Source organism: Oscarella lobularis, chromosome 9 (genome assembly GCF_947507565.1).
Source record: "Oscarella lobularis chromosome 9, ooOscLobu1.1, whole genome shotgun sequence".
NCBI lineage: Eukaryota > Metazoa > Porifera > Homoscleromorpha > Homosclerophorida > Oscarellidae > Oscarella > Oscarella lobularis.
The window spans coordinates 3,104,832-3,128,655 of NC_089183.1; the positions used below are offsets into that span (position 1 = coordinate 3,104,832).

The window sequence follows — 23,824 nt, forward strand, 5'->3', positions numbered from 1 at the left end:
CCGATAATAGGAGATCCACCACTCAAAGACTGGACACTTTTCTCGGTGACCTCGACTCGTCCTCGAGGACCGCGTTAGTAGCATTGTTGTCTAGGTGCACTATACCTAAAACACTTCATTCTGGCCAATTTCTTTCCCGAAACTCGGAGACAACTAATGCCCAATTTCTCTTTGAAAATCATTCCTGGCATTTGGCCACGCTAGAGCAACACGCCTTTAGATCGTGATTGACACGTAGCTAGCGGCCCTGAACAAGGAGGCATTCTGAGGAGATGACTTCAAGAGCTACATAGGATCTTTTGGTATACTTCAAGGTTACAATTCCCAAAAATTATAACGAGTCCGAAATAAAATACTTGCCTTAGCTACAGATTTCATTCCCCTATCCGAGGCCGTAGATTTGGCACTGGATAGCTTGCAACAACTTTTTTCTAAACATTCGTCGCGTCCCGTAGAGAGGTATCGTCATCCGCTGACCGCAAGTCGACGCCATGGGAAGCGACGACGTTCCGCCGCGCACGACGTCTATAGTAATCGCTGAAAAAAAAAAAGGGTCAAGACTCCCCAGTAATGATGCAAGGAATTGCGCGCACCTGTTGGACCGGCAGCTGATACGTCGTGACTGATGTCTCCGGGTGTGGGAAGCGCAGCGCTGCCTGTAGCAAAGTAGAGCAGTTGCTGGCGCTGAGTCACATTCAACTTGGCAACGATGCGCCAAAACCATCTAATAAACGAGACAATATTAATTAATATAGGATTTTTTATGAAAACATGCATGACTAGTACTTTTTGAATAGATCAAATGTCTCGTTCGTGCAGCCGTGCGCGTTGTTGAACGTTATGACGGACTTCAAGCGTTGAATGCTCACGTTGGACGCGCCACCAGACAAGAGTAGCTGAAAATCCTATAAAATGTATTAGCCAAAAACGATATTATTTTTTCTGTCAATTACCTCGGCTGTCAGACCCTGAAGTTGCTCTGAGTTGATTACGCTCTTGAGTCCATCTCTGAGATTGCTCAGCTCTCCTTTGACACTGTCAACCATGACTTGTACAGCGTAGTGCCTTCCAAGTAAATGTACACCACATGATTGAGCTCAAAAGACCTGCTTTATTATGATTATTATTATTATTACCTAACGTAGTCCTTGACTCTATCAGGAGTGACAGGAATCTTTGATCCGTTAGGAATTAGTTCAACTAATTTTCCAGCTATCGTTGCCTGAAGAAGGGAGATTTTAATTGACTCTTACTAAGACCCCTTTGTTTGTACCTCAAAGTGAAGACAGTACGTCGATAGAAACTCTTCCTTGCCCATTTTCTTCTCGTCGGCGTCCTCCATCATCTTCCTAAGGCCTTCAAACAATTCCACGTTGTAGAAAGCCAGGTCATGCCAGGCAATATCCCTAAGAAAAAAATTAGAGCATAGAGCTATGATAAGGGATCTGAGACATTACCTTCCAAGGAGATATTTCGCTACGTGACGACTCAGCATGAAGGGAATGGGATGATGAAACCAGAGGCAGTAGCCGAGAAACTTTCCAACGAAATAGAAAATCTTGTTCCGCTTGGGCTACGAAATATTGATTAATTAATTAAAAACCTCTCTCTAACTGTCTAACCCTTTGTTCCTTGTCTCTCGGCGTTTCACGCCAGAACGGGTGCGGCGAGTAAAGCCCCGCCTGCTGCGGCTGTTTGCCCGGCTCAAAAAACAGAGGCGAAGTGCCAGGAGGTACCTATGAAGAAACGAACACAAGTCCCATAAAGAAAGAACTCAACTTGTACTGTACTCTTAAGATCTCACCGGGGTTTTCTTCTTTAGTTCGTTGGCTACGCTTGCGAAGAAGCCGCGTGTGACGCCCGGTCCGCTGCCCTCTTCGCCGATAAAGCGACAGCGAACGGCAACGTATTTCGTTCGCTTGTCGGTCTCAAGCACTTTGAGCGTGTCCTGGAGAAGGTGATCACGTCGAATTTCGAACGTGAGAATCTTCGGCGTCGACGTCGACGTCGTGGCGCGCGAGCTCGACGACGAGCCATGACGAAGAGCCGAAACGTGACGACGAAATCTAAAAATAAATAAATAATTAATTAATATATATTTTTTAAAATTTCGTGTTTGTTTACCTTGCCATTCTACCGGCGAAGCCAGCACGCACTGATAGGAAGTTACTACGCTCGGCACCGGGTCCGTCAGCGAAGAAGAGTTGGGAGAATAAATCAATAGCGGTTCTCCAACGAGAGCTGACAGCCTCGGCGGACCACTGGACCATCAACGGCTTGGGAACAGGAGTACGAAGAGCTTCTTTTCTAGAAGAGTAAAATTAATAGTCTATTTGTGAAAAATAAAATCGAAAAAATTAATTAAAAATTAATTTTTTCAATTAAAATTAGTTTTATATTATTAGAAAAAATCAAGTCAAAATTCAATTTATTCTTTAATTAAAAATTAGGTTTTACCTTTGAGCTGCGGCTAACATTCCGGCTTGTCTTGGTGACGTAACCTGACTTCCTCTGTCGAAGACGTTTGATTGAGGTGGAGCGAAGGGTCCCATGAATTGGCTCTGTTCAGTGATGGGAACGTCGAGTGCAACGGGGCTGACGCGACCGTCGAAGAACGCCTCGTTGAGAAGTTGCTCCCGGTCGAAAGTGGAGTCTGGGTGGCCGATGAAGCGAGGTAGGGAAGCGTCACTTTCGCGTTTATCTGCGTCGGCTGACGTCTTTCTTGAGGCGTAGATTTCCGTCGTTTTATGCCATTTGTTGAGGGTGTACATAAGGGCATCAAGAACATAGACAACATGTTCATAACTAGACAGAAAGTTCAGGTACCCTTTCAATAAACGCATTAGGTATCCCACCTTTCTGCATCGAGGATAGGCATGCAATTCTGCCCTTCGTTCGTGTGCGTTTTGAGTAGGAAATTGAGGTATTCCGGCGGCTTGGCGCCCTTGTGAACAGCCTTGTCTTTGCTGCTTCCAAAGGGGTCGCTGCGACGCGGACGCTCTTCACGATCAGCGCGCAACATCTTGGCATATTTCTAAGGGAACAATAGAGTCAATAACAGAGGTAACGAACTAAAGCGTATACAAGATCTGCTAAGGTCTTACGTGAGCGTCGAACTTGGTTCCGTCAATGAGCTGCGATTCAAAAATATCTAGAATCTGCGCTACCCATTGCCAGCTCTTCTCCAGAACGTTTACGACGCGAATGCAGAGAACGTCGACTGCATCAGGGGGAAGTTCCAATTTGACTAGACCCTCCTAGACAGAAAAATAAGAGAGAGGATCCTATCTCCTATATATTATTGCCTCAGACGGTTCTTTTTCTTGTCCAAGCGGATAGTCGCTCAGTGGTAAGGGAGACGGAAGTTTGTCGCCGGCTGTCGCTTGAAGAACGTCCATGGTTTCTTTTACCATGCGACCGAAGAGACGAGCCAAGTAGCAGACGCCGTAGCGAAGAGAAGGCACGTGAATAGGATTGAGAGCAGGAGTCGGATTCTGAGAAAACTAAAAAGAGAAAAAATTCCAAATAATAAATTACAGATTTTTAATCTATGCCTTACCGGATTTCCAGCATTTGGGTTTCGTACCGCGGTTCCATTACCAATCCCTCCGATTCCCCGCGCGTCGACGGCCCACGAAAACGGATGATCGAGCGGCGATATCTCCGTGAACGTATCCTCATCAGGCGGATTATAATAATCCTCAAAATTTCGCTGAGTGCGACGCGACCCCTGCGCCCGTCCGCGTCGCCGCCGCCGCCGTCTTCCCCGCCCTCCATCATCACTATCATCCGAATCGTCTGAATTTGAAGTCGAGCTGAAAAATGATTCGTCCATTGGCTGCTGGTCGTCATCGTTCGTCGCCGGATCGGCCCAATAGACTCTCCCCGGCAACGCCGTATCGGCGTCGTCGTCGCTATCATCGCTCTCGTCCCACGAATACAGCGTTAAGTTATGACAGAGTCGAAGTCCGGAGACGGGTAGATGGCATCGGGAAGTCGCGGCGCTGGGCGCGCGGAGACGCACAGCGGAGCGCAGTTGCGTGAAAAACAACCGCGCGTCTATCTCGCCCGGACCGCGCCGTCGGCGCTCGACAGCGAGTCGCATAGCGCCGAACGACGTATTCGTCAACGAAGTGATGGAGTTCGGATGAAGCGCGGCGATCGTCTGCGGCTTGGCGACGCCGAGTCGAACGGGAAGCAGAATGGATTCCGCCGACTCGGCGAGCTCGGAGACGGCGAGAAAACCGAACGTCGCCATGACGACGCGACATCGTTTGAGCGCGCGATCGGCGAGAGAGGGCCCGAGACTCGGGGGAACGTCGGCGGGATCGTAGTTGCCTTCGATCAGCGCTATGTAGCGCGCGAGCGCGCGTACGAACGCGCGACCCACGCGGAACGCTTCGGACTGGTCTAAGCGTTCAATGACGCTGCGATCGTCGCTGTCGTCGCGAGATCGTCGCGCCATCTCGCGCACAATCGTCGTCATGAGTTCGTTCACGAGTTTCTCGTTCGGTTCGGTCATCAATTGGACGACGAACGCGTCTACGCGACGCGAATCCGTTTCTTCCTGGTCACTTCCGGGTTCGTCTAGGTAACCGCGTAACGTCGTCGCGACCATCGGCCACGAGGCGACCATTTGAAATTCGGTTGCTACGGGCAACGGTTCTAAGTCCGTCGCTCCGGTAAAGTCATGGGATAATTTTAGCGCCATAGCGAAGGGGTTCAGTGCAACGGAAGGGGCCCCAGTGGAAAAGGGAGACGCGCCTACGCCGTCAAAACGTAAAGTCTGATGGGACGGCGTGGCTACTTCGGCTTCTTTGTCTTTTTCCTCAGGCGCATCGTCTACGACTATCGGACCCTCATCGTCGAGTCCAGAGTCTGTTTTCTGCGCTGTTGTCGTCGTTTGATTGCGCGCTGTCCGCTCGAGCTCGGCGACGAGTTTCTCGCGCGAGCGCGTGACAGTCGCCAGAAGACGACGCCTGTGGATGAGCCAGGAGAGCGCCGTGTCGCCAGACGAATCAGTCCAAGACGATATCTAAGAGAAAGAAAAAAACCGTCGACGAATAATTTAATAATTTGTGATATTATTTTACCTCGTCAAAACTGAGCAATTTAGCCATTAATTCGCATCGAAGCCTCTCTTCTTTAACCTGTTTTAAAAGCTTGTTTCGACGCGACGTCGCGACCGCCGCCACGACGTCGTCACTCCCGCCAGCCGGCCGTCCCTCGTTCTCCTCATTCGCCGCCTCATCGACGTCCCCATCCTCATCATCATCATCACTATCGTCATCGTAATCGATCCCGTAGCCTTTTTCCCCGGTAACAAAATCGTCGCCAAGGCAACTAATACGAAGTAAATGTTGCACGGAAGTGAACGAATTCCCGGGATTGTGCGGCATGTCGGCGAAAATCGAAAAATGCTGCATGTCGATCATCCCGTGTCTCAACTCGTCGACGTCGCTAAAGAAAACGAGTCCGTCCATGCGCACGTCCGTCGACGACGATCCGCGTCGAAGGCGAAGTCGACGTCGCCCGCGAACCGACGACTCTTCCTTTCGCTTCCTCTTTTCGTCTTCCTCCGCTTTGCGCTGATCCTGGCGCGACGCGACGCCGTCGACGTTGTCGCCGAAGAGCATCAAGTCGACGGACTCGAGTACGTCGCGATCGAGATCGCCGGCTTCGTCTTCGGTGAGACGTTTGAATAGAACGGCGCGATAGGCGGACGGATAGCGGACTTGGAATAGACGGAGGAGCTGGGAAGCGGTGTAGAGTTTGGGTAGGCGCGCGACGAGCATGACGTGCTGGGCGAGCGGCGAGCGACCGATGCCCGGCATTGCGAGCATGTGGAGGGGGGAGAGGTCGTTGAATGTTGGCGGGGTGATTGCGCGGGTGAAGAGACGCGCGTCGCGCTGCTGCTCGACGTAGGCGAGTATGCGAGACGCGGTTTTGTAGTTGGACGCGCCGAGCGCGGTGAGGAAGGGCGTGCGACCGAGCACGTCGCGTTCGCAAAGCTTGGGGGATGAGGAGAAGCGTAGGCGCGTTGAAGTCTAAGGATCTACGTGTACTTACCAATTCTGGGATGAAAGGACGAAGGGTTTTGTCATTCAGGAGAAGATCTATCACGAGCGTCTTCGTTTTTTTCTCCCGCTGTCTCTCCGCTGCTTCTGCCTTGTTCTCGGCGTCGAGCAACTTTGCGCGTTGCGCTGAATAATGCTCGGCTCGTCGCTCCTCGAAGCTCCAGTTCTCAAGCTTGGGATTGGCGGAAGAGCTGTGAAACCGATACTCGTTCCCAACTTTAAAAAAATCAATAACGAAAAGATAAATTTAAATTGGCGATTCCTCTTACTTTCGTATGACGGCGTGGAGTCGTCTAATTCGGCCTTTTCCTCCTTGCGCTTTCGCTCCTTCGCTGAACAGGCAACATGTAGTATGTTCCGATTACCAGTCTTTCTCTCGTTCACAATATGACGAAGATTCGGCTTTTTTGAGGCTACGGCTATCGTTGTATCGGCGAGCGTCGAATCGATGGTGAAAGAGTCGTAATCGAAGCGAGCCTTCTTGCTCGATCCCTCAGGAAAATCGTCCCCCGCGACTGGAAGACTTTCCAAGTGGAGGAGAACCTGTTGAACAGCGCTGACGCTCCGAGACTCCAAGGCCGGTATAACGAGTTGTTTTTTAAAGGCTAGAGAAACGAATCGACGTTAAATAAGTCCAAACTCCTCTATTTTTTACCTACCTGCCACAGCAAAGACGATTTTCGACTTATTCTCCGCATCGAACCCGGCCCGCTCTCCGACTCCAATCGCCCACATGGGCGGCACACCCTCGACGGGATGATTCTTCAAACGCGTGCCCATATAGCGCGGATAGAGCGCCCCGTTGCCGTCCAACAGCAAAATCAGTCGCGGATCGCCCAAGCTCACGATCGTCGGCTTGACGACGGTCGACTCGACGATCTCGTCGTCGGCGAGCTTTCGTCGCTTTCGTACGTCGTTGCCATGGCAACCGAGCGTCCCTCGCGACAGCTTCGCCGCGTCGGCGAGAACGGCTTCGGCTTCGTGCGTGACGCCGCCGCCGACGATTCGTCCGCCCTGATCCTCGTCGACGCGACCGGCGACGACGCGCAAGCGCCATCGACTGCCGAATATCTCCTGCCACATGGCCGTGACGAAGAAGACCATTGAATCGCTGTCGCGAACGACGAGCGCGTTTACGCCGTATCCCGTCGTCGTCACGGCAACGGCGCGATAGCCGCGCGCTTGTTTGATGCGTTCGTCCGCTGTCGTCGACGAGACGCCGCCCGACGTGCCGTCGTTGTTCGGCGGAAGGAGATTGGGATCGATTAGGCATGTGGGGACGTGTTGGATTTGGTAGAAGCCGTGCCACGTGCGCGATGATGAGCTACGAGTGGTAGGATTCGTTTCCTAGAAGATTAGAAACGTTTATATGTATATGTGTATCTGTATGCGTTTGCGTATCTGTGAATAGCCTAAAAAGTGGGGCCCCTTAGTACTTCAACTCTGAGGGAAACGTCTCTGCTTCTGGAGCTCTCAAAATTAAAAAACCAATGTGTATCTGTACGCCGTTTTTTATATGAACAGAGTATCTGTGTGCCTGTGAGAATAGCCTACAAAGTGAGACCCTTTAGTACTTCAACTCTGGAGGAAACGTCTCTGCTTTGAGCTCTCAAAATTACTAACCAATACAGTAGTATGTTTGGTGAATCTTATGCTTCTCTCTATCTATCTATCTATCTATCTATCACTTCATATCTCTGATGGGAAAGCGTGCTTCCGTTTAATTAATACTTGTTCACTATACAGGTGTTAGGGCATCTGTTAGAGTCTCAGACTACAGTCATATAGAATCTGCACTAGTGCCTTAGGCTCTCCAAATAACAATCCAATAGAACGCTTATCCCCCAAGAACGAAACTGTACCTACATGTACCTCTACGTGCAGATTACATACCTCCTTTAGAGCTTCAAGAGAACTCAAAGGAAAGACGTTGAATTTCGACGTCGAAGCCGGCTTCTTCGCTCCCCCGCCTTCAATCTGACTAACCATAGCCAAACCGACGTCACTCATTTCAACAATCGCATTATTCGAGTTATCGAAACCGACGACACGACCCAACTCAGGCGCCTCGCTCTCGAGAAAAGTAATCTCCTTCATATCCAACGTCTCAGTCGAACTCGAATCGGAAACGAGTTTGAAATGAATGCGAGGATTGTAGTCGGCGTGAAAATTCTCGACGGCGGGCAGAAGTTCGCCTATGCGCGGCCCAAGGCCACAGGCGCTCGTATAGATGAGCGAGCCGGGAATTGTAGGGAGGCCGTGATCGAGTTTAACACGCGCGCCAACCACGATTTCTGATTGGCGTTTCTTACGCGCTTGGCGCTGATCGCGAAGGACTTCGACTTCGTTTGGAGGCATGAGGCCCCTAGGGGGAAATAACGCATTATTGATTTATTGTTTTTTTTCGTTTTGCTTACCACCAGTAGACTTTTCCTGCGGCTGTCATTGCGACTGTGATGAATTCGCTCGTTTTTATTTCGACGATTTTTTCCCTTTCTATGCCGGGCATTGATTTGGCGGGATGGGAGAGGACACTGATAAGCGACGGGGTTCCCTTGGGACTATCTAAACATAAGAACGATTTCTTTTCACTTGAGATTTCTTATCTCTGTTCTTTACCTCGTAAAAGTTCGTCGTAGAATGTTGCTATTTTTCCTGATTTCATTACTACGCTGGCTCTGACGTTACACGTCGCCACGAGAGCGATCTCTTCTTCTGGCCACATTGACTCGCTTAGCCTATGAACGCTGAACTTGCGCGGACGCTCGTCGCCTTGACGACGCGGATCTGGAACGGGCCACGAGTACAGCTTTCGATCGCCCGCCGAGACTAGAAGTAGCTCTGAGTGCAGAGCTGCGATGTCAGTAAAGCATATATCAGACTGAAACAAAAGGGAAAGAGAGTTAAACGTAGGCAAGAGAGAAGAGTTGGCCAGCCCCCTGTAATTTCACTGTAATTTATTACAGGAGAGAGGAGTTGGCGAGTCTCTTGTAAAATTAATGTAAATTAAAAGACCCTGCTATGAAGAGGATCTTGAATCCCTTGCAATTTCACTGTATTTCAGAAGAGTCGACCCGTCCCTTGCAATTTTATTGCACTGTATTGCAAGAGAGAAGGGTCGACCCGTCCACGACTTATCTCCCTAACCCTAAACCCGCTTACCGAATCAACGTCAAGCCACTCCAAATTCCCCACGACCGGCCACTCTTTAACCGCCTCCTCCTTCTCCTTTTCCGTCCCCTCCTTCCTCTCCCGCTCCCTAACGGCCGCCGCTCTCTTCGCCGCCTTCTCCTCCCTCACTCTCGCCTCCTCAAACTCATCCTCCCTCGCGTCCATCAAATCGGCACGCGACTCCAAATCGACATTAAACGCGTCGGTCTCGAACCACTCCGGCGTGCGTCGTCGCCCGGGCGGCGACGGCGAATAGTATCGTCGTAGCGACGGCGACGGCGTTCGCTCATGCTCCGCCGCGTCGTGCCACGGATTGAACGGCGGCGAATTGTTGTAGTCGGACGCCGAGAAGGCGGCGTAGTCGCTCTCCGTCGCCGCCGTCGCGTCGGCGGCGACGTCGCGATTGCCGTGGAAGAGATCGCCAAGTTGGAAGTCGCCGCGATTGAGGCGTTCTTGGAGTTGGCGAGCGTACGATTCGTCGGAGATGTCTTGGAGCGTGCGCTCCTTTGGTTCGGCGTTCTTGTCGTCGACGACGACGCTTGTCGACGTTTCGATTGGGTCGTGATGACGGCTATAGAGGAATCTGTGGAGAGGAGAAAGAAAAGATGCATTGGAATGTACTCATATTCTACGTAGATTATCGTTCTGTTTAGCCAATATCGTTTATTTATTTATTTATTTATATGAGAGATGCCACACACTCACAGGCATTAAGATTTTAGTGTACGATTCTGTTTAGCTAATAGAGAGTCTTGTGTCGACGTGCAAATTCTGCGTAGATTTTCGTTCTGTTTAGCCAATATCGGTTATTTATTTATATGAAGTCTCTTCTCGTGAGAGATGCCACACAGGTATTGAGATTTTATAAAGCTCTCGTTCTAGTGTACGATTCTGTTTAGCTAATAGAAACTCTGAATTGATTCTTTATAGGGGAGCAAACACGACTGACAAATAAGTTATAGGAAATGACTTCTAATTCTATCTAATTACGATGGAAAATGCCTCCAATTATTCTATCTAGTTCTTTTTTAGGAGACAAACTCTATGAGACTGTTCTGCGCAATGTGCAAGTGAACTTAACTTTGCATTGCACGAACGATAGCTATTTACTTCACTTTTGTACTATAGAAAGCGCTGACTATCTATCAATCTAGAAACGCCCTCTACGTTCCCGTTTCTCGAAAGGGGGCCCTCCTGTTTAGGTGTTACCTCGCCACGCGTCCGTCGTTGAGTCGCACGCCGATGCAGTGCGTTGAAACGGCGACTTGACGTACTGTCTGATCGTCGAGTCCGTCGAAGGAGAGCTGGCGAATGCGAATGTCGTCTTGCTCCTTCTCGATACTGCCTCCTCGGAGCGCGCGAAATAGTTTCGCTTGTGTTACTTCCGAGCCTTCGTTCTCCTTGAGGTGAACGGCGACGAGCGAGAATCCTTTCGACATGGCGTCGTAGAGACGGGGACCTGGCGAAACGTGGGATAGCACGTGAGATGACGTCCAATGACATCATTAGTCAGCGAATGAGCACAAGTAACCAGCAAAAACAAAAATAGCATCAGCAAATTAACGAACACTTCCAAACAAAAAAAAAGGCATCAGCAAAAACATCAAGTTCATGTCAAGCAGTTAGGGAGCTCGATCAGCGAAAGAGCAAACCCAAAAGAAGAAGACCAAGCAGCAGAGGTGCTTCATTCACCTTTATCATTGCAGCGCTGCTTGATGCAGGTCGCTTCAGCTGCACTATATTGGAAATGGTAGACGTCAGATTCGCATCGTCAGTACTTTTGATTCCAAAGTAGTAGAGATCGTTGCTTTGCGCGCTCGGTTTCACGCGAATCGTCACCGACTCCGCCGAACCGCCGGGCAATGGGTCGAGTGAGCCGTCGATGACGTCATCCGCTTGAACGTGAGTGACGCTTGACGTGAACTTGCGAACATCTTCGAATTTTCCAGCATAGACGATGTCATAGCTGCTGGCTATGATAAAAATGCTTTTAACTTATGATCGTTATAAAGACGCTGCATTCTTACCGTTTCCGTTTGGGCCATCGTCTCCTGGAGCTGTCCACTGCAGCGTAACGGCAAATTCGTTATTCAAAGAGGAAGGCATGGCTTCCAAATCGGAAATGTCGATTGGAGGGAGAAGATCTTTGTCTGTGTATCCTTGTAGTTCGAAAGCACCAGCTGAAGTCGTTCGCAAAAATTTTCCCAAAGACGTCGGCTGCTGCAATGGGACTTGATCGACGGTTGCATTTGAATCGATCTGAACTGGCGGAGTGAAAACGACTGCTTGGGCTTGCGAGGCAGTAGCAGAGGCTTTAACTTGAACGCTGTATTTGCCATCTCCATCAAAACTGGTAAACGTTCCGGTGTACGTTCCATCGTCTTCGAACAGGTCTGGAACTAAAAAATAAATACGATTTAGTTATTACAAAGTCCATTACGCATTTCATACTTACAATTGCCGTTGTCTATCAAGTCTATGACTATGACGCGGTCGCTGGGAAGTGACACCGTTGCTACGACACTGGCACGGGTAACTTTTCTTTCTCCTTTGGTCAAGTCAGCAAGTATTACTACCGGGTTAGGGTATGTTGCGTTGGGTTGTGCCGTTTTTGCGGTCAGAACAACTGGGTCGTCTACTGTGGATCTTGTCGACACAGATACAGCAAAAAACTGTCTTTGTAAAGCTGGGTTCACAATGGTGTACTGCCAATCCCCAATCTAAATGAAAAACAGATGTCTTCTAGAAGAATATAGGGAGATAGGGTTACCTCATCGCTGGCAGGTGAAAGCAGTTCGGCTGTGCGAAAGTTTCGATCGTACGAAAGGTCGTTGAATTGGTACAGTAGTCCAGAAGGAGATGTAAGGTGAATTTGTGGTAAATCTTGGCTGCTATCCAGCCAATCAAACGCGATTGTCGTATTGACCCCTACGTCGGAATCGATTGTGAAGCCGTCCGTACTTCTATCTCCGGCTTCGAGTGCCACAGAAGAAGAATAGATCTGAATCAACGTCGTTTCTTTGGACTGAGAGGACGAAGGTAGTCCACGAATAATTGTAAGTAGAGCTTCTCTAAGGGTGGAGCTCGCTTGCTAAAAAAAAGTAGCTGTTTACTTAGCGAACACAGTTCTAGGCACTTTAGAGTAGTGTACCGAAGAAGCGCTGTTGACCGGGGAGAAGTAAAAAGCCCCGCTTGTGCTTTGTGATAGCGGCTCAAGAAGTTGCGAAGCGTCTTGACCGATTCCAATCGAGCTAATTGTCACTCCAGTGTCTCGAATGCGTGGTAGAACTTTACTCACTACCGGATCGAGAGACTCTGTCTCTTGTCCGTCTGTGATTAGGACAATAGCTCCAGCTGATGGAACATGTGAATCCGGCACTCCAGTGATGATATCCAATGATAATTCCAAACCTCTGCCAATGGCTGTGCCGCCGTTTGCCGTTGTAGGCAAATTTGAAATAATAAATGCTCTATCAGCCGGAGTACTCACAGTCTTCTTCCTAACTATAACGTATGCCACTGTACTGAATGTCACGATTGATACAGGCGTTCCGTAAGGCACAGTTTGAATAAACGCGCGTGCTGCCTGTCGAAGTTGGTCAAGTTTGTTGTCCCATCCCATGCTTGTTGAAACATCAAGAGTTAGAACAACCTGTCCGAGCCTTGCTTGAACAATCTATCAAAGAGATATTACAAAAGAAAAATCTTTGATGAACGTGAGCCTGTACTTTAAATGTCGGTGTAGTGGATCTAAACGCACTTCCAGGTAGATTATTTCCATCAACAAAATCCTCATGTCTTGACATAAAATACCAGGAGCTTTCTTTGCACCGTCTATTTTGATAATTGGGAGCAACGAAGTTGTGCTGCGTGTCTGGGTTTTCTCCGGAATCGCAAAAATAAATTATCTAAGCACTGACAATCAGCCCCATGCAATGTTGTCAATCACTAGGCTGAGTTACCTCTTTCTTATGCTGATTGTTCATTATTGACGCTGTTCCATTTGTTCCTTCGTTCTTTGCTGGGTAACATTTGGCATAATCGTCGCTTGCTGTGCACTTCCTGTCATCTTCACTTGACTTGTACACAGGTATCTTAATTAAATAATATGATTTGAAACAAATAATTTTAGCAGTAGACCTAACGATACCGATTCAGAATAGGCTTTTGAACATCCTGTAGCAACAACGGTCTTTCCATCCTCAGCTAAATAAGCTTTTGGATTTTTTCCTGTATAGGCGTACTCATCAAATAAGCCATAGCGAAGATGACCGAACTCGTGTACAATAGTTCTCCGCGGTTCACCAAAGTAAGACTAAAAGAGAACACCTGTTAGCTAGATTAAACAACGTGCTGACAGAAACAAACAATACCCGCCCATCAAGAAAAATCGGAGTCAAAAACATTTGGCCTTCCGCTTGTTGACCGCACTTCACAACTTTTGTAACATGAGGAGGGAAGGTTTCAGTGCCTTCCACTACTTGCACGTGAGCGTTGCCAAACGAGTCCTTCGACGAAATAAGGTATTCTGGCTTTGATGACCAAGTTTCAGGCACGACGATGGTAATTGTATCGAAATAAGCTCGATAGCGCGTTGCTTCGTAAAGATAGCCTGAGGCCAAAGTGAAACCTCTCTTGATGTTGTTGATAAGGTTAGGATCTTCATCTAAATCCTTAGATATAGCCACAACTAGGTCTTTGTACCCATTGTCTTTCAGCGTAAGAGCAAGAGCAGCGTGTATTACAACCAAGAAAAACAAACCGGAAATGACGATTGTGTTCTGTAGCGTTTTTCGAGCTTCAGGCTACAATATAGAAACGCAAATTAATATAAATTGATAAAATGAGTGCGGCTGACCATGATTTTGTTTTGAACACTTCTCGCTGCCACAGGCACCAAAAGGATGAGTACGTCACCTGACACACAATGATGAGTACATCACCTGACAGCTTCAATGATGAGTACGTCACCTGACAGGAAACCGAAACAAGGAAGTTCAAAGCGTACTTTCATGCAAAGTCGCGCCAATCTATCAACATTGTACTAACTCTAAGTACTTCAAGTTATTGCTTCATTTTAAACATGACTATCGCCGTTTTTCCCATTTCTTGTCTACACCGCCCATAGCCTCTCCCCCGCGGAGAAGACTAAAATAGCCCTTTAATTAATTACCCTCTTTCCCGTGCAGGCGACCGTTGTACGGGGAACAGAGAAAGGTCAGAGTTACGAGGCCACTGGCAAGATAAGTTTTCCTTGTGCATGTTAGGCGCAATAATCACGGTCAATGTACCGCTGTTGCTACAAACATCTGGCACTTTACGACTACTGACCTGACTAAGAGCATTTTAGCATAATTTCAAATTCTGTCCATACGTCATATTTGATGTTCTATACATATGATCGGGAAATGCATACGATTCTTTTTCTTCGTCTGTGTCCCTCTCCCCACCAGCTACATAACAACAGCCACTAGATAGGATGGAACCAACTATTGAACAATGACGTTGGATACCAATAAATTGAGACGGTGCTGGAACTGATAAAGTTCCCCGACATTTTTCCGACTCCGAAGGCCACGTGTAAGAAGCAGCAGCCAGAGATTCAATGCCTCTAAATACAAATAAGTAAAGAAAACATTGGAGTAGATTTTTAAATAATTTACCCGTGAGGTACTCTGGCTGGCTGCGATATTTGGGACATAGTTTCAGTGGCACTCATTTGGTTCTGTCTAGAAACGAGAGTCTTTGGCAACGGGCTATAGAATCATATACAATTTTATATAGATGACTGAAGGTTTTCCTACTTTTGCTTGGCACCAAAGCCCCATGCTTTGGGATAGTCCTCACACTGCCACCATGGCTGCATCTTGACAAGAGAGAAGATACGAACGATAGCTATTTACTTCAGTTTTGTACTATGGAAAGCGCTGACTATCTATCAATCTAGAAAACGCCCTCTACGTTCCCGTTTCTCGAAAGGGGGCCCTCCTGTTTAGGTGTTACCTCGCCACGCGTCCGTCGTTGAGTCGCACGCCAACGCAGTGCGTTGAAACGGCGACTTGACGCACTGTTTGATCGTCGAGTCCGTCGAAGGAGAGCTGGCGAATGCGAATGTCGTCTTGTTCCTTCTCGACGCTGCCTCGGAGCGCGCGAAATAGCTTTGCTTGTGTTACTTCCGAGCCTTCGTTCTCCTTGAGGTGAACGGCGACGAGCGAGAATCCTTTCGACATGGCGCAGAGACGGCGAAACGTGGGATAGCACGTGAGATGACAGATGCATTAGGCTAACTATTATATGTATGGGCTAACCAACAAAACGAAAACGGCATCAGCAAATTAACTGACACATAAAAAACGGCAGCAGCAAAAACATCAAGTTCACGTCAAGAAGGGAGCTCAGCGAAAGAGCAAAACCAAAAGAAGAAGAAGACCAAACAGCAGTGCTGCTTCATTCACCTTTATCATTGCAGCGTTGCTTGAAGGCGTAGCGGTTGGCTGCAATGCAGGTTTCTTCAGCTGCACTATATTGGAAACGTCAGACGTCAGATTCATATCGTCGGTACTTTTGATTCCGAAGTAGTAAAGATCGTTATTTTGCCGCTGTTGCTCGCTCGGTTTTACGCGAATCGTCACCGATTCCGTCAAACCGCCGGGCAATGGGTCGAGTGACCCATCGACGACGTCACCCGCTTGAACGTGAGTGACGTTTGACGTGAACTTGCGAACATCTTCAAACTTTCCAGCATAGACGATATCATAGCTGGTGACTATACAATAAAAGAAAGATCTATTGTGTATTCCTTACATCGACGCTTCATGCATGCTTACCGTTTCCGTTTGGGCCATCGTCTCCTGGAGCTGTCCACTGCAGCGTAACGGCAAAGTAGTCGCGATCCCAAGAAGAAGGCATGGCTTCTAAATCCGAAATGTCCACTGGAGGAAGGAGATCTTCGTTCGTATATCCTTGTAATTCGAAAGCACCAGCTGACGTCGTTCGCAAAAACTTTCCCACAGGTGTTGGCGGTGGCAGTGGGCGTTGATTGACGGTCGCGTTGGGATCCATTCGAACGGGCGGATTGAAAACGACTGCTTGGGCTTGCGAGGCAGCAGCAGAAGCTTTAACTTGAACGCTATATTTACCATCTCCGTCAAAACTGGTAAACGTTCCGGCGTATGTTCCGTCGTCTTTGTACGAGTCTGGAACTAAAATGAAATTTAATTATTAGGAGATTTATTGACGTAGTTAATTTATACTTACAATTGCCGTTGTCTATCAAGTCTATGATTATGATGCGGTTGTTGGGAAGTGATATCGTTGCTACGACACTGGCACCGGCAACTCTTCTTTCTCCTTTGGTTAAGTCAGCAAATATTATTACAGGATTTGGGTATGTTGCGTTGGCCTGTGCCGTTTGAGCGGCGAGAACAACTGGGTCTTCAACTGTTGATCTTGTTGACACCGATACAGCAATAACCTGTTCTCGAGAAAACGTGCGTGGGTTCACAACAGTGTATTGCCAGTCTCCAATCTAAATGTAAAATAGATATCTATCTTCAGAAGTATAAGGGAGAGAGGAAGAACAGTGACCTCATCGCTGGCTGGTGGGAGCAGTTCCGCTGTTTGAAAGTTTAGATTAAATGAAAGGTTGCTAAACTGGTACAGTTGTCCAGAAGGAGATGTAAGGTAAATATTTGGTAAGTCTTCGTTGCTGGAGACGGCAGTCAACCAATCGAACGCGATCGTGGTATTGATTCCTGAATCAATTGTGAAGCCGGCCGTGCTGTTTTCTCCGGCTTTGAGTTTTACAGAAGAAGAATAGATCTGAATCAGCAACGATTCTTTTGTTAGAGACTGAGACGATGAAGGTAGTCGGAGAATGATTGTCAGTAGAGCTTCTCTAAGGGTAGAGATCGCTTGCTAAAAATCGGCTAATTAGTTTACGTACACAGATCTAGCCTTTAGTACCGAAAGAGCGCTGTTGACCGGAGAGAAGTAAAAAGTTCCGCTTGTGCTTTTTGATAACGGCTCAAGAAGTTTAGAAGCGCCCTGACCAATTCCAATTGCGTTAACTGTCACCTCAGTGTCTCGAATGCGTGGTAGAACTTCACTCACTACCGGACGAATACTTGTTGTCTCTTCTCCGTCGGTAATTAGGACAATAGTTCCAGCCGATGGAGCATGCGAGCCCGACACCCCGGTGATGATATCTAACGATAAGTCCAAACCTTTGCCAATACCTGTGAAACCACCCACTGCTGTTGGCAAATTTGAAATGATGTATTGACGATCAGCCGGATCATTTACAATTCTGTTTGTAACTATTGCTGTGGCGCCGTTACTGAATGTCACAATTGATACAGGAGTGCTGTCGGGCACGTTTTCGGTGAATGCGCGCGCTGCCTGCCGAAGTTGAACAAGTTTGTCCCCACTCATGCTTCCTGAAACATCGAGAGTAAGAACAACCCGTCCAATCCTTGTTTGAACAACCTATCAAAGAGACGTCACGAGAAGCAAAGAATCTTTGACATGAGCTTATACTTTAAATGTCGGTGTTGTTGATCGAAACGTACTTCCGGGTGGATTATTTTCATTGGCAAAATCTTCGTGTCTTGACATGAAATACCAGGAGCTTTCTTTGCACCGTTTATTTTGCCGATTGGGAGCTAAAATGTTGTGCTGCGTGTTTGGGTTATTTCCGGAGTCGCAAAAATGAATTATCTGCGTAAAAGAAACAAATTATAGCTAACCACCGTAAGCTCCAAGTTTACCTGTTTCTGATGCTGAAAAAACATAATAGACGCTGTGCCCTTTGTTCCTTTCCACGATGGTGCGTAGCATTTGGCATAATCATCATTTGCTGTGCACTTTGTGCGATCTCTCCGTGACTTGTAGACAGGTATCTTAGATAATGATATTTGAAAAATAAATAAATAATCTTAGTAGTAGACCTAAAGATACCGATTCGGAAAAGGCTTTTGAACATCCTGTAGCAACAACGGTGCTTCCATCCTCAGCTAAATAAGCTTCTGGATCTTTTCCTTCATAGGCATACTCATCAAATAAACCATAGCGAAGGTGACCAAACTCGTGTACAATAGTTCTCCGCGGTTCACCAAAGTTAGACTAAAAGAGATCGCCTGTTAGCTAGATTAGACATAGTGCTGAAACAAACAATACCTGCCCGTCAAGAAAAATCGGAGTCAAGTACATTTGGCCTGCCGCTTGTTGACCGCACCTAACAAGGTTTCTAACGTGAGGAGCGTAGGCTTCACCGCCTTCCACTATTCGAACGTGAGCGTTTTCAAACGACTCTTTTGACGAAATAAGGTACTCTGGCTTTGATTTCCAAGTTTCAGGCACCACGATGGTAATTGTATCAAAATAAGCCCGATAGCGCGTTGCTTCGTAAAGATAGCCCGAGGCCAAAGTAAAACCTTTCTTGATATTGTCGATAAGGTTAGGGTCTTCCTCTATATCCTTAGATATGGCCACAACTAGGTCTTTGTAGCCATTGTCTTTCAGTGTGAGAGCAAGAGCAGTGTGGATTGCGACGAAGAAAAACAAACCGGAAAAGACGATTGTGTTCGGAAGCGTTTTTCGTGCGTCAGCCTTCAATGTAGAAACGCAAATATATAGACACATGTAAATTGGTAAAATAGTGCGGCCAACCATGATGTTTTTGTTGACACTTTTTGCTGGCTGCCAAGCGCAAAGGATGTGTAGACGTCACCTGACAGGAAATCGAAACGAGGAAGTTGAAAGTCCAGATGACCCTAAGTACCTAAATTATTACTTCACGCCTAAACATGATTATCCACTGTCTTTCTCCCAAAAGTCTTGCCTGCACGTCCCATCCTCTGCGAAGAGGACTAACATAGCACTAATTAGGTGAATTACCCTAACTTCTTCTTTGTGCATGAAAAAGTTCTGCGCAATAATCACGATCAATGTAGTAACAACTGTTGTTGCTACAAACATCTGGCATTTTACAGCTACTGACCTGACTAAGAGCATTTTAGCATAATTTCAAATTCTGTCCATACGTCATATTTGATGTTTTATACATATTATCGGATAATGCATACGATTCGCTATTTCCGTCTGTTTCGACCCTTTCACCGTCACCTAGATAATAAAACATTGTAGATCCGGGATGAGATTGTAATTAGTGAGAGATACCAAGAAATTGAGACGGTGCTGGAACTGTTAATGTTCCTCGACATTTTTCCGATTCCGAAGGCCACGTGTAAGAAGCAGCAGCCAGAGATTCGATGCCTCTAAACACAAATCAGTAAAAAAACGTTGGAGAAGATTTTTTAAATAATTTACCCGTGAGGTACTCTGGCTGGCTGTGTTATTTGGGACATAGTTTCAGTAGCATTCATCTGATCCTGCCCAGAAACGAGAGTCTTTGGCAACGGGCTAGAGAATCATATATAATTAATTTTATATAGATGACTGAAGGTTTTCCTACTTTTGCTTGGCACCAAAGCCCCATGCTTTGGGATAGTCCTCACACTGCCACCAGGTCGCTGCGTCTTGACGCGGATAACGTCCTAGTTCAACCCTGAAAAAAATCAAATAAGGCAAATATTTAATTATATTTATTATGGTAACCTACTTGGTAAAAGGCCGATGAGTCTTGTGACTCGTAGTCATGTAGGGTTCATTGACTTTCATTGCACCAACATCCCGAATAGCAAACTTCTCATCAGAGCCCTCAGGTTGCTAAAAAGACAGAGAGAATCAGATAAGACACTCTAGTACGATAAATCGATATTTCTCGCCTTTTTTCCTATTGGATGAATGTGAATCTGATGCTCCTTCAACGTCGACGGCATGAGCCCGTCGCTTTCCATTCCCTCCAAGAGCTGCGGCTCGCCAGTGACGCGCGGCAACGTCGTTTCGCCGCGATACTTGTCGCGCATCTCGCTACTTTCGACTCCCATAGTGAGAGGCTTTCTCCACGGTTTTTCACCAATCTAAACAAACCAAACATTCTTTCTACGTAACCGAATCGCTTTTTCTTGAACCTTTTGAGCCGCTTCGCTGATGTAGTCTACTTTCCACGATCCGGGAGCCTTTTTGTGAAGCGGGTGCGTCAAAATTGTGCCGTGAGGCTTGTAATCGTGCGCGAGACCGGTCGTCGTTTGGAAATGATCCGACGCGGGAACTTTGTCGTCGGTCGAAAGCTTAGGCGGTAGAGGAAGAGCTCCTTTTGACTACGGAAACGCTTACGAGGAGAAATCGCTTGAGGGGACACATTGTAGCTACTTCGAAATCTCTTGGAGGAAATGGGTCGTTTGGACGGTAGGCGTGACCCTTTCCCGACGACGTTTGCTCCAGATCGAGCCGAAGAGGATCTGCTAGCGATCGCGCTTGCATTCGAACAGAATCGATCGTCGCCGCCGCGTCCATTGTTTGGTTGTCAAGTAAAGAACGCGCGTTGCCAGGGGAGAAAGGTGTGGTCAGAGTCCCGCATGCGCGCTAAAATCATCGCCAAGGAGCCAGTGCTAACAGGAAGCTAGGAGCGACGCACTTCGAATAGCACTCTGACTATTTTCGGAGATACATACCTATGGTAGAGAAGGGACTGAGAAACTCTGCGACTGACTAGCGCGCGTTACACCAAGAAAGTCTTCCCTTTTTCGTCCGCAAATGGAAGACTTACCCGACATCCGAGAATTAAAAGTAACACCCCCAAATTCTCTCCTAACACCCCGCCTCCAACTCGTCTCCCTCTCGCGCGCCTAGGAAGCCCACATAATCGACGAACACTCACTCCGTCTCGACGTCATCGTTCACGGAGGCTACAACCTCGCACAATCATACTGGCGCGTCAGTAAGTCCAAAAAAGCGCGTCTAAAACGACAAAGCGACTCGTATCGCCGCAGTCACGTCCTTGGGATTCGATCGCACGCTCGATCCCTACGTCCGGCTTTCCGTAACACATCCGGCTCGTCGTTTCGAAAATTTCGCCGAAGAGCTCACGACGGCGAAAGACGACGAGCCGAATCCGCAGTGGAATGAGAGTTTTTCGTTCGTCATCGACGTCGGCGACGGAAATCGAGGCGATCTCGTCGTCGCCGTGTGGGACGACAATTACGGACCGGATACGAAATATTCCGACGATTTTTATATTAATCTTAATCGATTTAATTTGGGTGCGCCGTACCGGAAGGAGCGAATTGATATTTGGGTACGTGGAGTTTGAAGAGTGACGTCATTTCGTTATTTTTTTATAGAGGAAAGCGTATCTTGAAATTTCGGTTCGACTTCGTAGGTAACGTAGTTTGAAATGTTTTAGTAGTTTTTCATTCGTGTTGGTCTATTATAGAATGAAATTGGATATTCGTTTGGGCTACAATCTTCATCCAGCCGAAAACCGAACAGTGAAGAAACGAAAGAAGCGTTGCGCTGATTCGATAAGCCGACTGCTGGGCAGAAACATCCCAGTCAAAAAGGTAAGCCAAAGCATAAAAAAGGCACCTATATCTTTTAAAAATCGTCACTTTAAGCCAAAGCATAGAGACGTTAGGGATGATAGAGGGTACGTGGTCTCACATAGAGGACCCCTATGTCTTTTTCATAGGCTCCTGTTGTTTCTGTTATCGGTTCCGGTGGCGGGTTTCGTGCGATGACGGGAATGTGCGGTGCCGTTCAGGCATTATGGGAGACGGCTCTCTTAGACTGCTGCACCTACGTGTCAACGTTATCCGGATCCACGTGGTAATAATCTAAATAATTATTAATCGACATTTTTTATTTTTTCTTCTTGAGGTATGTTTCTAATTTGTTTACGACTGACGGCGGACCGGACGTCTACAAGTGCGGCTCCTATCTCAGGGAACGATGCAACGAAATGGAGAGAATCATGTGCATCACGCGCGCCGACGACTACATAAAGGAGATCTATCAACGCTACTTGGACGGACTCAACATCTCCTTAGTCGACCTCTGGGAATGCTATTTGTCATCAATTTTCGAACCAGATAAAAAAGTAATAATAAATAGAATTTAAATTTTGTAGGAGTCTATTTGTTTTTTTTTATGTAGAACAATAGGGGACTTGCTAAGAAAATATCGCACCAACGTCCTCACGTTGAAAACGCCAACTTTCCATTTCCAGTCTATTCTGCTATAAGCGTGAAAGACGATGTTTACGAACGCTCGTGTTTGTGTTCAGGTAAGAAGAGGAGACCCCCCTGGGGTCTCTATAACGTTTTTCTTTCTTTTTTAGAGTGGGTTGAATTTACTCCGTACGAATATGGCATTTCGAAATTCGGCACGTTTTATAAAATCGAAGATCTAGCCGGAAGCAAGTGCTGCGGCGTCGTCTGTCGCAAATACCCGGAACTCGATCAAACATATCTAATAGGTAAATAATACAATATCTTCCGTCTCTCTCTCCCAATTATTTTTTCGCTCATAGCTCTATGGGGCAGCGCCTTTGCCGCTTCCATAGAAGTCATAGCCGAAAACACTCTGGGTAAATCGAAGAAATCCCTTCTCAAGTCTCTCATGAAGGGTCTCATCGACGCGACGGGTCTCGATAGTCTTCGTCCGTTCGCCGCCGTCCTGCCTCACATGTTCTACGGATTGAAAGTGCCGCCTTTGCTCTATCGGGTCTCGCACACGATCGAGACGGCGTTCGTTTCGTTTCCGCGTGCCGTCATGGGGGTGTTGGGCGGGATCGGACACGAGATGGGCGCCCACGAGCATCATCTCGAGGCGGAGATCAAGAAGGGTCGACAGAAACGCGCGGGACCTCAGAATAAGGGCCCGGGAGTCGGCGACGGTAAGCCTATAGTTCTATGCGTTTTCCACGTGCAATGGTCCTTCGTTTCCACTTGCTATGCTCTCCTTGCACTGCGTTCTCACTCTGAGTTTCCACTTGCACTACATATAGGTATTACTGTACCTATGCCTCATTATTATAGGTATTAAAAGAGATGTTATGCTTGATGATACTATGGTTGTCGTTGACGGTGGCCTCGCCTTTAATCTGCCTTTTCCTGCGCTGCTTCGGGCCGAGCGTACTACGGACGTTTTCATTGTTTTTGACTTCACTTGGAATGGCAGTCAAACGGCTTATCCGTTTGGAGTACGTAAGACACAATGGAATTACGCTAATACGGATTAATTTTTTTGAGGGGGCTAGGAATTGGAAAAGGCTGCGGCTTGGGCGAATGTGCACAAAGTGAAATTTCCTCGTGTTCGTTCCAGTCAATTCGATAGCAATAACCTCAAGGAATATTACGTGTTTGAAGATGAAAATGATCCTGATTGTCCCATAGTCGTCTTCTTTCCGCTCTGTAACGCATCTCGCAGGCACAAGACGATTTACGGTCAAGACGAAACGTACGCCAATGTGAGTCCTTTTGAAAAATGCTACGAGACGACGCACTTTGCTCTGAGCGCCGAACAATTTAGTCAACTGAAAGAACTCGTGCGATACAACGTAACGTGTGGCTTCGACGCTATTAGGAACGCCATAGAAAAGAAAACTCAGCAGTAGATTAATTATTTATTAGTTAGTTAGTTAGTTAATAAATAATGGACTTTTAGTGTTTGAG

The 23,824-nt window shown here is 47.3% G+C and overlaps 5 protein-coding genes across 5 annotated transcripts; 1 reads left to right on the forward strand and 4 right to left on the reverse strand.

Moving 5' to 3' along the window:
• Positions 1-277: 277 nt before the first annotated feature.
• Positions 278-10,701, reverse strand: LOC136191016 (E3 ubiquitin-protein ligase UBR5-like). The gene is made up of 24 exons (XM_065979309.1): positions 10,458-10,701; positions 9,240-9,831; positions 8,697-8,958; positions 8,495-8,642; positions 7,971-8,442; positions 6,737-7,424; positions 6,347-6,682; positions 6,070-6,293; positions 5,094-6,011; positions 3,560-5,035; positions 3,306-3,503; positions 3,105-3,257; positions 2,856-3,034; positions 2,458-2,805; positions 2,125-2,307; positions 1,805-2,066; positions 1,623-1,736; positions 1,458-1,573; positions 1,274-1,406; positions 1,137-1,222; positions 954-1,065; positions 787-905; positions 594-724; positions 278-537 (listed from the first exon to the last, which is right to left on the reverse strand). The coding sequence occupies exons 1-24, from the start codon at positions 10,685-10,687 to the stop codon at positions 383-385; spliced, it is 7,635 nt and encodes a 2,544-aa protein (XP_065835381.1). The 5' UTR covers positions 10,688-10,701; the 3' UTR covers positions 278-382.
• A 34-nt stretch (positions 10,702-10,735) lies between these two features.
• Positions 10,736-15,474, reverse strand: LOC136191024 (calcium-activated chloride channel regulator 1-like). Its single transcript, XM_065979320.1, has 14 exons — positions 15,252-15,474; positions 15,053-15,114; positions 14,912-15,004; positions 14,762-14,859; positions 14,107-14,701; positions 13,622-14,053; positions 13,399-13,563; positions 13,211-13,342; positions 12,977-13,156; positions 12,400-12,924; positions 12,019-12,339; positions 11,704-11,968; positions 11,276-11,647; positions 10,736-11,221 (listed from the first exon to the last, which is right to left on the reverse strand). The coding sequence occupies exons 5-14, from the start codon at positions 14,107-14,109 to the stop codon at positions 10,884-10,886; spliced, it is 2,733 nt and encodes a 910-aa protein (XP_065835392.1). The 5' UTR covers positions 14,110-14,701; positions 14,762-14,859; positions 14,912-15,004; positions 15,053-15,114; positions 15,252-15,474; the 3' UTR covers positions 10,736-10,883.
• Positions 15,475-15,515: 41 nt separating this feature from the next.
• Positions 15,516-18,984, reverse strand: LOC136191023 (calcium-activated chloride channel regulator 1-like). The gene is made up of 10 exons (XM_065979319.1): positions 18,918-18,984; positions 18,426-18,857; positions 18,207-18,371; positions 18,017-18,148; positions 17,787-17,966; positions 17,214-17,735; positions 16,836-17,165; positions 16,506-16,776; positions 16,076-16,450; positions 15,516-16,014 (listed from the first exon to the last, which is right to left on the reverse strand). Exons 1-10 carry the CDS (start codon positions 18,918-18,920, stop codon positions 15,644-15,646), a joined length of 2,781 nt encoding a protein of 926 aa, XP_065835391.1. The 5' UTR covers positions 18,921-18,984; the 3' UTR covers positions 15,516-15,643.
• Positions 18,985-19,192: 208 nt separating this feature from the next.
• Positions 19,193-20,689, reverse strand: LOC136191035 (stabilizer of axonemal microtubules 3-like). The gene is made up of 8 exons (XM_065979331.1): positions 20,523-20,689; positions 20,282-20,470; positions 20,036-20,230; positions 19,870-19,976; positions 19,723-19,815; positions 19,578-19,670; positions 19,428-19,525; positions 19,193-19,373 (listed from the first exon to the last, which is right to left on the reverse strand). The coding sequence occupies exons 1-8, from the start codon at positions 20,664-20,666 to the stop codon at positions 19,264-19,266; spliced, it is 1,029 nt and encodes a 342-aa protein (XP_065835403.1). The 5' UTR covers positions 20,667-20,689; the 3' UTR covers positions 19,193-19,263.
• An 82-nt stretch (positions 20,690-20,771) lies between these two features.
• On the forward strand, positions 20,772-23,815 carry LOC136191027 (cytosolic phospholipase A2-like). The gene is made up of 12 exons (XM_065979322.1): positions 20,772-20,939; positions 21,003-21,090; positions 21,143-21,447; positions 21,494-21,531; positions 21,586-21,712; positions 21,841-21,977; positions 22,029-22,248; positions 22,305-22,434; positions 22,489-22,626; positions 22,681-23,046; positions 23,189-23,352; positions 23,410-23,815. The coding sequence occupies exons 1-12, from the start codon at positions 20,907-20,909 to the stop codon at positions 23,764-23,766; spliced, it is 2,103 nt and encodes a 700-aa protein (XP_065835394.1). The 5' UTR covers positions 20,772-20,906; the 3' UTR covers positions 23,767-23,815.
• The last annotated feature ends 9 nt before the right edge of the window (positions 23,816-23,824 follow it).